This window comes from Mollisia scopiformis (genome assembly GCF_001500285.1).
Source record: "Mollisia scopiformis unplaced genomic scaffold LY89scaffold_28, whole genome shotgun sequence".
NCBI classification, from domain to species: Eukaryota; Fungi; Ascomycota; class Leotiomycetes; order Helotiales; family Mollisiaceae; genus Mollisia; species Mollisia scopiformis.
This window is the reverse complement of record NW_017263608.1, coordinates 765,345-780,262: the sequence shown is the minus strand read 5'-3', so window position 1 is coordinate 780,262 and position 14,918 is coordinate 765,345. Positions and strand designations below refer to the sequence as shown.

The window sequence follows — 14,918 nt, the reverse complement described above, 5'->3', positions numbered from 1 at the left end:
CTGGACCCCCGAAGTTCGGTTGCATGCTTGTATGTGGCTTTGATGCTTGAATCCGGCACAGTGTCCTCGCCCAGAATTAGCGAGCCCCTGAGATTTTAACACCACTAAACGTCCCTCACTTCATCTTACACTTATGAATTGCATCGCAACTGTATGCGCTTTTGCACTCGACAAAATGTTCTGAAATGACCTTATGAAGAGGTGATTCCTATGTTTGAAGTGAGATGCGGTCGGATCTTTTTTATACCTGTTTATGCTGGACTTTATAATATTCATCAGTGGCTGCTCTTGATCAAATCCGCTGCCTAGCTCTGAGTCAGCCAATATTCATCTTGACGGCACAGTACAAAATTCATAGTGTCAAAGACTTACCTTCTCAGCAATTCCATACAGAGTAGCTTGCAAGTGTGCAGCTGGGACCATGGGTACTATGCTTGCATCGACAATCCTCAAGCCCTCCACACCATACAACCTCAGTTTTGAATCTACTACTCCGCCGAGCTCTTGCGGTAACATGGAAGCGGTCCCAGAATGATGATGTTCTGTAGAAACACCTCCTCTCACAAATTCTTCAATCTGTTCACTTGTCATTACTGATGCTCCTGGATACGTTTCTGTCACATTGATTTCTTGCATTGCTGCAGTCCCTCTGATTTTCCTCGCATATTCGAAACCTGCGACAAAGAGGGCCAGGTCAAGAGGATTACTCAGATAACGTGGGTCAATGACTGGATTGTCGAAGGGCGAAGTACTGTTTATTGAGACAGTGCCACGGCTGAAGGGTTGGTGGAGAGCTGGAAGTATTGTGTTATCACCGAAGATGAATTCCATATATGCTACCGTTGAAGAGGAAATATCGCTCGTAAGTAGGGCGAATTGAGCTTCATAACCAGCTCGGACCGTAGGTGGAGTGTTTGGTGACAAGTAGTGTGATGCTTGTTGAGCTGTGGCAGCTGAAGATAGGGCGGTTGCGTTTGAAAATGTCCCAGCTGGGAGAAAGGCAAAGAAGTTGCCCCCAAGAGTCGTGAATGGACCCTCTCTTTCCGACTCGTACAATGAAAACTGCTCCGAAGTCCAGGTTTGATTGCTGAAATTTGCGACATTGGGTGAAACATTCACTGTCAAAGCAAGTCAGCAACAAGCCGTCAAACATCAAGAGTTCATCAAATATCCAGAACCCGTCAGACATCAAGAGCCACTCACCTGTCTGGCCAATGAACAATAACAAATGGTCATGATAGTTTGCTCCAACGCCTGGAAGATCAACCACGGTTTCGATACCTAGGCTCGAAAGATGTGCTGTTTCGCCGATGCCAGAAAGTAGAAGTATTTGGGGCGTGTGCAAAGCTCCAGCTGATAAAATTGCTTCCTTCAAGACTTTGACAGAGCTCGTTGTAGCGTTTTCGCCAGCTGAAAATTCTATGCACTCGACCTTTCCCGACTCTATTATGGCCTTTGTGACCCTATTGCCGATCAAGAGATGCAGATTGGGTCTGCTGGGGTCATAGAATCCCTGAGAAGTCGACCGAGTTTCATTCTCTGGATTCACCGATTGAGTGAACCAATATGCGCCCGTTGCATCCCCTCCCATCGCATCGTTGATGATCGGTACTTCCAGTTCTTTCATTGCATTTATGTAGTTTCCTTCTTTTGTAAGACATTGCCAATGCAGTTGGAGCAAGGACTCACTCGTTGAAGGCCAAACGAAAGGCGCAAAACTTGAATGCACATGTCCATGCTCCCCATGGTAAGCTGGGTTGTACTGAATGTCCCAGCCTTCTGCTTCCAGCTTTAAATCTGGAGGAGTGAATATCTCGGATTTCTTAAAGTACGGTAATAAGTTCTCGAAATTCCATCCGGGATTCCCAAGTGCCTCCCAACGGTCATAGTCAGCTCGAGATCCACGATTGAAGACCATACCATTCAAAACAGTTCCTCCACCAATCACCTTGCCTGCTGGGGTGTTGACTGAGCGATTGCCTAGCTCTGGTTGAGGAATACTAGTCATGTTCCAGTCGTACTTCGATCCTATTGGTCCATGGCCCACAGCAGGATCATTACTACTTGTAATAAGGGGGATTGTGACCCAGTCTTCATTCTCGGTACTGTAGAGAGTTCAATTATGATGATCGAGGTCGATTGTTAAAGGTGCGCAACTCACAATCCTCCAGCTTCGATAATGAGAACCGTTGTTCCTTGAGTAGTTAGTCTTGAATCACTAACTGCGGATCGAGTAACCTACCAGAATCCTCAGAAAGTCGATTTGCTACAACAAGCCCACTTAGCCCTCCTCCAACAACGACATAGTCATAACTCTGTAGAATCTCCGAGGCGCGATCCAAAATTATCCCTGGAAAAGCTTGGCGAGCATTAACAAGACCTAGCAAAGCGAACAGGTTGAAAAACATGTTCTTTACTCTTGCCATGGCGTGCTTAACCTGCGTCTCTCAAAGTTCTAAGCCAAATTTCCTTCGTTAGTTAGATGGGGCAAGCACCCTAATATATGCGAGTTTCAAGCCTCAAAATGCAATAAGCTGAATGAGATGCATAAACCTAAAATCTGTGGTGGTACAACATCCCAGCTACCCCGCAGTGGCTGCATCAACATGGCCACTCAGAATCTCTCAGAACGAGATTTGCATTTTTGGCTTTTCTTACAAATGCTAACAAACCTGTAGAAAGGGTATTCTTTAATTTTTCGTAATTATCGCTTAAGTTGTTCCATATCAAGAATAAAACCTTAACCCATATAGTAGACACCCTGACCAGCAAACTTCTCTGGTCATTTCCTTGAAGTCGAATTAAGCGAAGCTCAATATTCTGGTGACGGTTTTCCCTTCTTTGTGAAAAAGCTGGAGGGTGGAATCTATGAAAATAGCATTAATAAATCCGTGCTATAGCTATCTTTCAAAAGAACAAATAATTGAATATAGATCGCTGAGGTTAGCTAGCCATGAATCGATATCGATTGAACACCAGGGGGGCTGCATGCCATTTGACTTTCAGAGTTGATTGATTGCTAGTGTATACATCTACTAGATCTCGAAGGACCTAACTTCACCTTACTCCTTTGATGATATCCTTCAACAACTAGCACCTTCGTCATTTCCACTTTATTGTCACGTGTATAGGCATTAGGCTTCGCTGAGGACTACCTTTGACCTTCATTGCAAAAGATTTTACTCTTTTCGATCTCTCCATTCCGCGCACGACTATTCTACTTATGCGGAGGTCTTGATTGGATTCCTTGCTTTGTTGTTCCTGAGCGCAAGATTTCAAGAGCAGAAAGTTCTCACATACAGAAATCGTTTTCGCGAATCGCATTCCCATTCAGACATCCACCTTCAGTCTTCAAATTTGCAAGACGTTCCTCGATCTCGGGCAATTGGAGCTCAGGCACCTGAGCGCATCAGTCGCAACGTGAGTCTACGAATTTCCTCCTCAAAATTTGTGCTCGAGATTTTGCTGACTAGATAGACAGCATGTTTGCGTCAACGAACATCAGAAACCCGTATATGGGACCTATTGGCCCAATCACATATACACTTGGTAGAATGCCAGATGCTCCTCCGTGTACCTGTACCGAATGTACACAGCAATATCGAAAGCTTGATGAACAACGCAATTATGTCTATGCCTACAGTACGTCAAATTCTGCCTGATTTGCATTCATCTTAGAAGTCGAGTCATTCGAGATTATCCTCGGGAGCGTAGTATCAAAGAAGATGTGTTTCAGCTCCTCTGATAAGCTCTTTGGCTCCCAGGACCCCATCAAAAGCATATACTGATTTGTCTCAGACTCAGCTATCAGCAATGAAAAGGCGGAGGTAGCATGTACAGAGATGATCCAAAGCATCAACGATAACCGTGCCTTCCTCCAGCATGAGCTGACTCTACGCGGGGAGGGAATCGCCAGAAGATGGAGGAAGAAGACTTTGAAGAACAGAGAGGGCCTTCTGAAAACCGTCGATCCGGAGATGTACGATAGAAAGTGGCATGAAGGACATATTGGATACGAAGCCCGATACGACAACTGGCTCATTGAGGCACGCAAGTACCAAAATCTCCACCTACTGCCTTATATGAGCCTCGAGAACTTGAAGGAGGACCCGTCTCGGCTTATCAAGCTTCTTCAACTTCGGACCAAGTACTCTCCTGCGGACCTTGCTGCAGCGGACAATCGCAGACTTTCTTTCGGTTGGACAACAGGGATTCTCGAAACCGCCTTTAATGGATATGCTGTCGTTATGTATGGCCCCCGGTATGGTAGCCTTGTGCCCTGGGTCCGCGATGAAGTGCACCGAGGTGATAGTATAGGCTTTCCTAGAGGTCAACTGATCTTGAAGGCTCAGAACCATCTTCCATCGGTACTTCGAGGAGTTGTTGAAGTGCTCATCGATGGTCTTCCTGAGGATAAAGACATTGCGGCCTCCACGAATCCAAGTCTTCTCGCCTTGCCAAATACTGGGGAGAGTACAGTCTATGTCGACGAAGCATTTTCGAGTTGTTCTACTATTTTTGATCTTGAGAAGCTGTCGGACATTGCGAGCAGCTATTTCAAATTGGCACGAGACCATCTCTCCCATTTACAGATAGATTTGGCATATATGCGGCGTTATGTCCAAATTATTCAGAAATTTGGGTACTCTAAACTTCCAGAGAAGATCACTTTCTTCATGACAACACGAGATCTTGATTATGAAGCGTGGGGGATTCGACATTGGGCTTGGATCCGCGAAGAGATTTCAGAGCTCAAGCAAATTCAAGCAAGATTTGCAGATCAAATCAACTGTGATCAAACTGTGCCTCCAAAATACAGGAACAAGCTGGCGTCTTTCGAAGCCCTGATCATTCACCTTTTGGATGTACAGTCGCGTCACATTCAATTTGGGTTTCCTTACCATCCAGGCTTCCAGCATCATTACGATTTCGAGTACTCCATGGAGGATAGCACAATTCACCTATCTCATGGTTTCAAGGGCCGGAGCGATGACCTTCGCGAACAAGCTATAGCAAATGCTGAGAGCTTTGTGAAGGACCCACTACACTGGTGCGTCGCTTCTTTGACCATAAACCCCGATGCCCCAGGAGTGTTGGACAAATTTCGAGTACTTGAATTCTTGGACCAACACCTTAGCAAGGCAACCACAGAAGAGCGAGCAAGAATTGATGAGACACTTTTGAGAAAGATATCAGACCTGGCCGCTTTCAACGAGTTGCTCACGCTCGTGCGTTTGCATCGTCCACGCGCAGTACAGCGAGACATGAGTGAAATGAGATCCACTGAAGAAAGCTTAGCCTGGAGGTTTATGAGTAAGACCAGGATCAAGTATGAATTAGACCATAATAGGGAGATGATGAGTACTGAGCGAACCCTCCAGGAGATCCCTCTACTTTATAACACTTTAGGTCACTTATTGAGGGCCTTTATGGATCAGGAACCACCCAAGGACATGTCGGACCGCGGCTGGATGATTAAGGATATTGCACAACGAAAGGCACTTCGATGCTTCTGGGACGGTCTCCGCCAACAGCACCAAAAGAGGCTCAAGGATGCAGGAATTAGCCGTACTGATATCGTGGACGACTTGAAGCTTATCAGCGCCGATAGCGATCCCGTTTTTCTTGCCGCACTCGAAGCTGAGAGAAAGGAATTCTTGGCTCACTCAATGGGTGTACCTCCTTCGGCTAAGGAACCTAGACCTCGTCCCCGACAGTCGATAAAAGACACGAATGTGCGGCAAGAAAAGGTTTCCCAAGGCCTCGTTGAACCAGTTCAAACTCGTGCAACCTCGACTAATTTTCGGGCTAGGAAAGATGCAAGATTCGATACAGATGCAGAGGTTCAGACCGAATGGGGAACCACTCCGATAGCCACTAAGCCAACTGGTGAGACGAAATTCAAGCCTAAGACACGAGGAGAGGCATCAAGTATTGACCAAGAGCTTGAGGATTTGAACATCATTCCTAGTAATGACGCTCAAGTACCTTCTGAGAAAGTCCCAGTCAAGAAATCGGCGTTCGAGGTTTTCAGCAGCCTCTTCCCGAGACGAGGAGGCTCGAAGAGTGTTCTTTGGGATAAGTTTGTCGATGCCATGGCCAAAGTAGGCTTCATGTCTCGACGCAGCGGCGGCTCTGCTGTGACCTTCGAACCCAGTGGGGAATCAAAGTGGTATGGACAGGGAAGTATTGTCTTCCATCGCCCTCACCCTGATTCTACGATCGATCCTGTGATGCTTAACTCGATTGGAAAGCGCATGAAGAAGTGGTTTGGATGGGGCAATGAGACATTTGAGCTAGGAAACTGATGCTTGGATGATGACTGCCGATCTGGAGCCTGGAGAGAGAAGATCACTTTGAACACTTCTACTTTCTGTTGTATACTACTTGTACTTTAGAACAACCACGGTTGAGCCAAATTAAATTTGACACGATCTGAGAATCATGCAATAATAGCAAGTCCTAGAGGGTCATGGCGACAAAGACGTGATTTTGCCCCGCTACCCTAATCCCCTGCAGCCGAAAACCTGTTCCCTGTTGGATCTATAGAACAAAAGAATCCTGATCGATTATGCCAGGCAATACGGTTCACTAGGCGAGTAATGGAAGCTCCCTAAGAAGTTATCAAATTGACGGCCTAAGACTCGAAAATATTAAAATATTCTGAAAAGATGAGCCGAAGCGACCCGAGAGATATTAAATAGATCGGAAGTTCTTACGTGATTTTCTCCGTAATACAAACTTCTGCATACCGTTCAAAACTTAAAAAATGGAAGTAGAAATACAGATGAAGGACATACCCACAAGAACTCCCGGTCTTCCATACAACTCTCAACTTCCTAAACTAACCCACAAAGACTCTTTACCAAATACTCTCCCCTTCCGGCAAACTCACAGCACATCCATTCAACAACACACAAGTATAAGCATACAACCCAAATTCCCCTTCCCTCCCACTAAGTCCATCGTAGCATCAAACGCCACACTAGCCTCCTCTCCCAAACCTTCTGGCTTTCCCCCGCTCTTAATCTGACCAATCTGCTCTCTCGTCAAAGAAGTAGACTTCAACGCCACTCGTTCATGAGCATAAATCTCATAGGCAGATTCATACCGTGATCCCGTTGCCAGGATAGCCGTTTCTCTCGCAACAGCAGGTAAGTTCGAGGAAGAGATCTTAGTCAGAGCTTCGACCAGGTCGAAATATGGTTTGCAAAGAGACGGTGTGTAGAGCAAAGGGGCGAACGGCCCGATGAATGCACCGTCTGAGTTTTTGTATGTGAAGCTATGAAGGAGATGAGTTTGGTGGGGATATAGGAGGAAGGGGTGAACAGACGTATCTCCGAAGAATTTCGAGGCCACTGTTGACATGTGGTCATGTGCTTCTTCCTGCTCTGGGGTGAGGTCTGAGGGTTTGATGGGTGGGAAGCGGTTTGAAGAAGGCATTTTGGATTCAGTGATCGCCATGCTATCCTATCTCTTGGGCTACCGATCGTAGTATCTTGTGGTGCTGCTGGCGATAGTCTCAAAAACATATAGAGGTGTGTATGCTATATGTTTGAGCAATGATGTCAGCCTCACCCTTCGAAGGGGTCCGATTAATGTAGCGTTATACAACCATGACATCAGCATAGATATGACAAAAGAGCGTGTTGGGACCCTACTAAATGCTCCGAATAGGGATACAGAAGAAGCACTATAAAATTACTCATGAGCCAAAATGAATACCTGAACGACCTACGGTAAAATAATCGTTTCTTGTCTTCGCAATAGCATGAATCAGAAATTCAATGACGAAAAGAGTACGAAAGAGAAGTGAGGAAAGGGGCACCACGATGTGCGTTCATTGACTGTGTATCGGACGTTCTCTCTATTTACCATCTCATCGCAAACGAAGACCTATGACGAGTACCAGACTCCCAACGCCTCATACCAAAATGTCAGCTGAAAAATGAAACCACAACACCAACGCCCTCCTTACACTCGCTAAGAAGCAAGCTTTTGAGTTTCCTCCCCTGACAGCGCAGGAGCTGGAGTCTCAACAGCTTTGCTTTCTACCGCTGGCGAAGCAGCAGTATTCGGCGGAGATGGCAACGCCTCCTTCAACCCCGCAACATCCATCGGATCCCTCTCCTTGATGACATTCGCACTCGGGCTCACACTTTCCTCTCTACAAACGCCGCCCTCACAGATCAGAATCCTCGTCACTCCATCCTTTCCAAACTCCCTCAATAACTCATTCCTCTCTCTCAACCACTTATTCTCCTTCGTCAACCTCGCAAACGTGCCTAAACTGCCTCTCGGACTCTTTTCAAACTCCTTGACCTTCTGCTCACCGTCTTCACCTCGCTCTTCGCTCTGATATACGACCGTGCCCTTGACGCTGAATTGTCCTGCTACGATGCCAGGCATGAAGGATGCGAATAGCCATGGGTATTGCAAGATCTCGCTTTCGAAACCGGAGATTGTTTGTTTGGCTTTCTTGCCATAGGACTCGTCGTTGAAGACGGAGGAGAGGCGGTAGAGGTTTGAGGCTGAGGTGCCGTTTGTGGAGGGTTCTGAGGTATCCATTCCGTCTTTTAAGCGGAGGATTACGTGTTTAGCTTCGAATGGAGTAGAGAAGAAACCGCCGGAGCCATGGAGGTCGAAGAAGTTAGTTATCTGGGATTCTGGGGTCTTGGATTAGCTTGGATTGTGGGAAGGAAGGGAGAGACGAACGTTGCAACTCATCAGCCCATTGTAGCCATTTCTCGTCGAAAGTAGCTTCATATAGATCAATTAACCCCTCAATCAAGAAGGCATAGTCATCAGCAAATCCCTCAGTCTCCCCTCTACCTTCTCTCCAGATCCTGTACAAAGTCTTCGTCGAGTCATCCCAGAGATTTTCCTTGATGAAAGTGGCAGCTTTGGTCGCGAAACCAAGGTACTCAGCTGATTTCACGGGATCAAATCCTTTGATGACAGCTCCGGTTCGTGCTAGGGCACCAAGAGCAATTCCGTTCCACGAGACGACGATTTTGTCATCTAGAGCTGGTCGAACCCGTTCCTTTTCTCGATGGGCGCGAAGAGAGTTTTTGCCTTCCTTGATTATTCGCACAACTTCATCTTCCTTCATGCCGAACTGACTTGCCAACGAGCTTGGTGCACTGACGATAGCTAGGACATTCTGATCGAGGAATTCGTCATGGGCGTCGTTTTCAGGCTCCACGTTGCCATGTCCGCTGACATTGAAGAATGCTGACAGGATTGGCTCATCCTTCTCTCCTAGGACGTTCTCGAATTCTCGTTTTGTCCAAACATAAAAGGCGCCTTCTCGCTTCTCTGAATCGCCCTTCCGGTAAAGACTATCCGCATCTTCACTAGAGTAGAACCCACCACCTGGATGCGCAAGAGTAGTCGTCAGATAAGTGGAGATGTCATAGACAACACTCAGAAGCTCAGCGTCTCTAGACAGCAGGAAGCCATCTAGGTACACATCCAGCAATTGTGCATTGTCATACAGCATCTTCTCGAAATGAGGTAAGGACCAATCAGCCGTGACCGAGTATCTGGCAAATCCATTCCCAATGTGATCGTGAATTCCACCTCTCGCCATCTTCCTCAACGTCGTGATAGCCATCGTCTGCGCATTCCTACAATCCGAGGCACCAACTACATCCACAACCACACTCGGATACTGACCCAGCCTTAAGAGGAAAGCCAACTTTGAAGGAGTAGGGAATTTTGGTGCTGAACCAAACCCACCATTCACGCTGTCGAATGTCGAGGCAAAGTGCTGATTAGCTTCCTCCAATAATTCGATATCAAGCCCATCCCCACCCTCACCCAATCTTCCACCCAGAGTACCTTCCGCAGCAAAATTCTTCAACTGCATAAGGATCTGCGCCGAGTCTCTCCTACACCTCTCCTCTTGTTCCTTCCACACCGTGCTCAACTTATCCAGAATCCCCAAGAAGTCAACTTGGTCCTCAAATGCCTGCATTGTAGTACTTGTAGGACCAGGCCAATACGTTCCTCCAAACACAGGTTCGAGATCTGGAGTAACAAAGACATTGAGCGGCCAGCCTCCAGATCCAGTGGTGGCTTGGACGAAGTTCATGTATATGCGGTCGATATCGGGGCGTTCTTCTCGGTCGACTTTGATGGGGATGAAGGAGGTATTGAGGATATTGGCAACTTCTTCGTTTTCGAAGGATTCGCGCTCCATTACATGGCACCCTAGAAGAGCATGTTAGCATTTTCCAATTCAATCTTCTGTCTCTGCCGCTCTATGCGTCTCCATGCAGGCTCGAGCATTGAACCAAGAAACGCCCTCTACCCCTCCTCTCCCTCACACCGAAGAAAACAAAACTTACAATGACAAGCACTATACCCCACACTAACAAACAACAACCGATTCTCCCTCCTAGCCAACTCCACCGCCTCATCCCCCCAAACCTGCCACGCGACCGGATTCCGCGCATGCGCCCTCACATACGGACTCCTGCTCTCTCCCGCCCTGTTCCTTAGCACCAATTTCTCCTCTTTCTCCTTCTCGTTGTTCGGGGTAGCGGTAGTAGAGGAAAGGTTGTTTTTCAGCGAGCTGATGCCGGTGCGGAGGTGTGCTGCCATCATGGCTGACAGTCAGAGGAAGCTCTCTGCGATCGAGTACCTGCTTTATCTCCGCCCACGAAGCCTCGAGGTACGTAGCGGGGTATCCGTCTTCGAATCTTCACCTTTCTCTAATCTTCCACTTGTTAGGTTGGATCGCAGTGAATCGCAAACCCAGAGGATACGATGCGCGGAATAACAACACACGAGACGGTGAAGGAAGAAAGGTGTGTGATTGTGTGGTGGAGCTTCTATCGTCACCTAGGTAGGTTTAAGTTCTTATCGCTCGCTCGCTCGCCTCGTGGCTTCGGATCATGAGGCTGCGCTAGTGCCGAATGCGGTAGGAGGGGCGTTGATACACCACTTCAGCCTCAAATTTACGGATGAAGTCGAGATAGGTAGATACCCAGGTATACTTTAACAGATCTCGGGTGTGGTAGAGGGATTTGCTTCTATGCTTCCAGAACGCTGGGATGCTTGTTACAGATCAGCAATCTCGAGGCGGAGCTGTTTCAAATAGCCGTCAATCGAGATACCTTATTTTCACTTCATTCACTTCACTTCAAGTCCAGAAAACATCATGAGGCTCTGAGAATTTTTTTGGTCTATGAAGTCACTTCATGCTTTTGGCTCTCAGACCTATCCTCCTTGCAAGCAGAAGACCACGCGAAAACCATGCCACGCAAATCCATCCTACACGCCTCCGAATCATCCCTAGAACAATTCTGGATCGCCAGTTGAAAGAAGTGCACCGCAGTCACGCCGAGTCAGGAGGAAGTGTGGGAAAAACCATCGGTCGTAAAAAGCTAATTACAAAGAAGTGAAAGAACGCCTGCCAGCTGGTCCACGAAGGAAACCAGTCAAAAAACCGAGATGCTCCCAAGGTCAAGACTCATGAAGTCAAAGATGCAAGGAAACATCCCAGCTAGCTAGGCTGTGTGGAGAAAGTTGAAAGAAATTTTTGGTCACCCTCCAGAGGAGTGCTCTATCCCAACATAATCAACCAGTGTATGAGGCGTGTATAAGTGATTGTCGAGCCGTGGACCAGCGCACGACCACAACGACCGGCAAAATTGTACATGAAGATGGCTTTGCTTCCGGAGCAGTGTAGGAACCGTGATGCTCATGGAATCATTCGTAACCAAATTTGTTTATGAGATGGATGCGGTGATGCCGGCGAGGCCGATTGGCTCAACCACGTTGGTAGCAAACTCGCCCAAGACATTGCCCTCAGAGGCATAGTCACAGACTAGAAGATATCAGTATATGGTCAGTGAATTCTTCAGGGTTCCTTACCAGTGTACAAGCTGTGATAGCTGAAGATTGTTCCAGCCCCACATTGGACTGTAGCACATCCAACCTTGGTGCTAGCCTTCCAGACTAGCGCAGTGAAGTGCAAGAACTCGGGAACGTTGGTAACAGCTGGGTCATTCTGGCCATAAGGAACGTTGGCAGCTTCACCATAGTACCATTGGTTGGTGATTGCATCAGCAACCAAGGAAGAAAGATCCAAGGAAGCAATGTCACCAGTGGTGCCATAAGCTGCAAGATTTTGGCCGTATCCACCACCTCCCTCGGTCCTGTTCACGTGTTAGACGCGTCGCGTGAATTTTAGACGCGATCTGAAAACTTACATGTCATGGGCAAAGACACAAGTGTTAGCTGTGGCCAAGGCATATCCGGCAAGAGTGTCGTCCCAGACCAGAGCACTGGCAGAGTGGTTGGCACGGTGGGCATTGGAGTGGTAGAGGGCAGTGGATTGATAGTCAGTTGCAGATGCAGCAGGGGCAGCCTCGGTGGAGGTAGCAACGACCTTGGCCTCGGGCGTAGATGTCGCAACAACAACGGGGGCAGCCTCGGTAGTTGAAGTGGTTGGTGCCGGAGCTGGGGTTGTGTGGGTGGTCGATGGAGGTGCGGGAGCGATCGAGGTGGTCGTAGGTGCAGGAGCAACATAGACCGAGGTGGAGGAGGACTTGACATGGCTGTGAACCTTGTGGGTTGGAGTCACGGTGGTGTGAATGGTGACCTTAGGGACGGAGGGGCTAGTAGCAGGAAGCTCGCCTTCAGTGACAGTGATAGTGATAATCTCGGTGGTGACATCGTAGACAAAGTCCTTCTTGTGGACAGCCTTATTGATGGGAGAAGCCATGGCCAGAGCGGCGCAGATCGAACCAAGAATGATTGAAGAACGCATCTTGAGATTCGGAGCGAGGGTGGAGAGATCGACTGTAGTTTACGTTCTTTAGGGAAAGTTAGTTGCTGGTAAATGGAGCGCAAAGAATGTATTGACCTGTGTCTTGAGAAGAAGGTTGACCGGAGGTAGATCGGCAGCTCTGCTGGACTTAATATTCTGTCGAAGAACGGAAGGAAGGAAGGAAGGCGTGAATGTAGAACAGGAAGGCGCGACCTGATATCAATCAACTGAAAAGAGTGACAGAAGTTTGTATGAGCGGTGCAGGAATCCGTAAAGGAGTGTAAGTGCCGGTGAACGACGGGGAAAGAACGAGGATGAAGGTGGATGGTGGTTGGAAGAAAGATCGAAAGAAGAATTGAAGTTGTAGATGTAGGTCGGTCTCGAGATTTGCAAATTCAGGTATGGCTGGGGAGTGGAAAATACCTTACGCTTTTAGGCTTAGCGTTAGAAGGAGACACAGTCATTTCGTCAGAATGATTGTCCCATCCAGGACTAACGCAGTCATCTCCCTCGCGGAGAAACACATTCAGGGGTTCCGCAAGCCAACCGGGAACCAGCCAGGCGTGTGCATCTTTTCGAAACACACCAAAGCGATCATCGTCACTCCGGTCATCTCGCATCTCACAGAAAACTCTCACCAGATTCACCACGAACCGGCCTGGTCAATGATTGTGATAACTCATCTCCGATGATGTCAATGACTCCGCTCCTCCCAGTTTGTGTTGTTGATTATTCACTGCACCTGTTTGTTTTGATCAAACCAACATTAATTTTATGTTACTCGGGAGCAAAAGGAGAGAACCGTGCGAAAAGGAGCTGCTGCTGCAGGTACGGACGCAGTGCAGCCATACACAACATCGGATCTAGACTAAGCTCATTGTCGCATCGCAGCGTCTCTGCATGCTGAAAACTTCTCACTGAGTGCCTCTCCTCAAAGCCAACCTGCTCAATGGCCTCCGACAGTACAACTCCAAGACGTGCGTGCCGTTGCTGTACGTAGACGGTGTACATGCCAAGCTCGCACCCATCTCTGACTCGTGGCCTCTTCTTGATATGTTGGCGCCCTTCACATTCTCACAAAGAATTGTTGGCAATGTGGTGCTTCACCGGTCGCTCCATTCCCGCCATCTTTATTGCGTTCTGGAGGTCAAAGGACCGTCCCATCACGTTCCACAGGCAAACGAAACATCGCCACGAAGACATTCATTCCAGGCGGAGGCTCGTGCTGGGCCACTCTCTTCCATCAGTTCATCCGATCCTTTGGCCTCATAATGCTCATCTTGACGGCCGCAAGGCTCGCGAGATGGCCAGACTCTCAGATCCTTTGGCGCATCAGAGATTGATAGGGGGCAGGTGTTCCCGCTCTTGACTTTTGATCGCGGGGTCCCATGTCCCATGTTTCGCGGGACGGCGTTTGTCGTGATGGTTTCAGGGGCACGCTGGCTACCGTGATTAGTGGACCATTTTCTGGTTCTTGTGCCTTGCATCTCTACATACTAACAATCCTTTACCGCCCGACAGCTTCCAAACCAGTGACAAACGGGAAGAATGTCAATCACCTCGCCATCGAAAACGACAATCGTCAGCTCTTGGACTCAGCTCAACGTGGGAGGACCTTGGTTGTCATCCGTGGAGAAGTAGTAAACTTTGACCGATTGCTCCCGGACATTGGCTTCATCCCTCATATTCCGAACCCTCGTATACAATCTTACCTCTCCAACATGTCATTACAGACCCCATCCTTCTCCTCCAAAGTTCTGGACTCCAAGGTACCAAGGCTCCATCTGATTTCCGTCAAGCGGAACATCCCTACAGCGAATCCCCGGTACCTGCAGGACGATTGATTATCACCCCGCTCCTCCGATTGGCATCCTGGCTAACTCAGCATGGGCATGTTTCGAGTTAACGTGCTCCAATCTCGTTGTACGAATCGTTCAAGTGCTTCTTTTCTTTCTTTGAGCTCTTCGCTGTCGACAAATCTGCCAGATACCGCATCTCGGTCACAGCGCCCGGTGTGGGACACGGCCTCGGGATCGTATGGTGGAGATGCTCGGGAATGAGGTTATTTTCTAGCCATTTTGTTGCTCATGCAGACCGAAAACTTAAATGTTTGGTTTCGTTTCACTTCATTTTCTTC

General features: G+C 48.0%; 5 protein-coding genes across 5 annotated transcripts; 1 reads left to right on the top strand and 4 right to left on the bottom strand.

Annotated features, from left to right (window-relative positions):
• Positions 1–42: 42 nt before the first annotated feature.
• LY89DRAFT_628115 (alcohol oxidase) lies at positions 43–2,453 on the bottom strand. The gene is made up of 6 exons (XM_018211169.1): positions 2,243–2,453; positions 2,162–2,195; positions 1,690–2,105; positions 1,204–1,644; positions 373–1,118; positions 43–305 (listed from the first exon to the last, which is right to left on the bottom strand). Exons 1-6 carry the CDS (start codon positions 2,424–2,426, stop codon positions 276–278), a joined length of 1,851 nt encoding a protein of 616 aa, XP_018064173.1. The 5' UTR covers positions 2,427–2,453; the 3' UTR covers positions 43–275.
• A 1,353-nt stretch (positions 2,454–3,806) lies between these two features.
• LY89DRAFT_761570 (uncharacterized protein) lies at positions 3,807–6,308 on the top strand (the record flags this gene model as incomplete). Its single annotated transcript, XM_018221554.1, has 2 exons — positions 3,807–5,774; positions 5,895–6,308. Coding segments are annotated over 2 exons (2,382 nt in total), but the record flags the coding sequence as incomplete, so codon positions are not given.
• A 399-nt stretch (positions 6,309–6,707) lies between these two features.
• Positions 6,708–7,443, bottom strand: LY89DRAFT_761561 (uncharacterized protein; the record flags this gene model as incomplete). Its single annotated transcript, XM_018221552.1, has 1 exon — positions 6,708–7,443. The coding sequence occupies one exon, from the start codon at positions 7,441–7,443 to the stop codon at positions 6,907–6,909; it is 537 nt and encodes a 178-aa protein (XP_018064171.1). The 3' UTR covers positions 6,708–6,906.
• Positions 7,444–7,823: 380 nt separating this feature from the next.
• Positions 7,824–10,853, bottom strand: LY89DRAFT_724204 (uncharacterized protein). Its single transcript, XM_018218879.1, has 3 exons — positions 10,353–10,853; positions 8,716–10,215; positions 7,824–8,666 (listed from the first exon to the last, which is right to left on the bottom strand). The coding sequence occupies exons 1-3, from the start codon at positions 10,609–10,611 to the stop codon at positions 7,984–7,986; spliced, it is 2,442 nt and encodes an 813-aa protein (XP_018064170.1). The 5' UTR covers positions 10,612–10,853; the 3' UTR covers positions 7,824–7,983.
• A 680-nt stretch (positions 10,854–11,533) lies between these two features.
• LY89DRAFT_277789 (PR-1-like protein) lies at positions 11,534–13,006 on the bottom strand. Its single transcript, XM_018206430.1, has 4 exons — positions 12,878–13,006; positions 12,222–12,827; positions 11,884–12,167; positions 11,534–11,836 (listed from the first exon to the last, which is right to left on the bottom strand). The coding sequence occupies exons 2-4, from the start codon at positions 12,779–12,781 to the stop codon at positions 11,739–11,741; spliced, it is 942 nt and encodes a 313-aa protein (XP_018064169.1). The 5' UTR covers positions 12,782–12,827; positions 12,878–13,006; the 3' UTR covers positions 11,534–11,738.
• Positions 13,007–14,918: the final 1,912 nt, after the last annotated feature.

Bases quoted from the DNA above. Each gene is read 5' to 3' on its own strand.
- LY89DRAFT_277789 (XM_018206430.1), bottom strand. From the start codon at position 12,781: ATGCGTTCTTCAATCATTCTTGGTTCGATCTGCGCCGCTCTGGCCATG. The intron at 12,168-12,221 runs GTAAGTTTTCAG...ACACGTGAACAG, and splicing joins TGTGTCTTTGCCCATGACAT to GACCGAGGGAGGTGGTGGAT. The intron at 11,837-11,883 runs GTAAGGAACCCT...GATATCTTCTAG, and splicing joins CTATCACAGCTTGTACACTG to TCTGTGACTATGCCTCTGAG.
- LY89DRAFT_628115 (XM_018211169.1), bottom strand. From the start codon at position 2,426: ATGGCAAGAGTAAAGAACATGTTTTTCAACCTGTTCGCTTTGCTAGGT. The intron at 2,196-2,242 runs GTAGGTTACTCG...TAACTACTCAAG, and splicing joins TCGACTTTCTGAGGATTCTG to GAACAACGGTTCTCATTATC. The intron at 1,119-1,203 runs GTGAGTGGCTCT...TTGCTTTGACAG, and splicing joins ATTGTTCATTGGCCAGACAG to TGAATGTTTCACCCAATGTC.
- LY89DRAFT_724204 (XM_018218879.1), bottom strand. From the start codon at position 10,611: ATGATGGCAGCACACCTCCGCACCGGCATCAGCTCGCTGAAAAACAAC. The intron at 10,216-10,352 runs GTAAGTTTTGTT...ATGCTCTTCTAG, and splicing joins GGGGTATAGTGCTTGTCATT to GGTGCCATGTAATGGAGCGC. The intron at 8,667-8,715 runs GTTCGTCTCTCC...CCAAGACCCCAG, and splicing joins ATGGGCTGATGAGTTGCAAC to AATCCCAGATAACTAACTTC.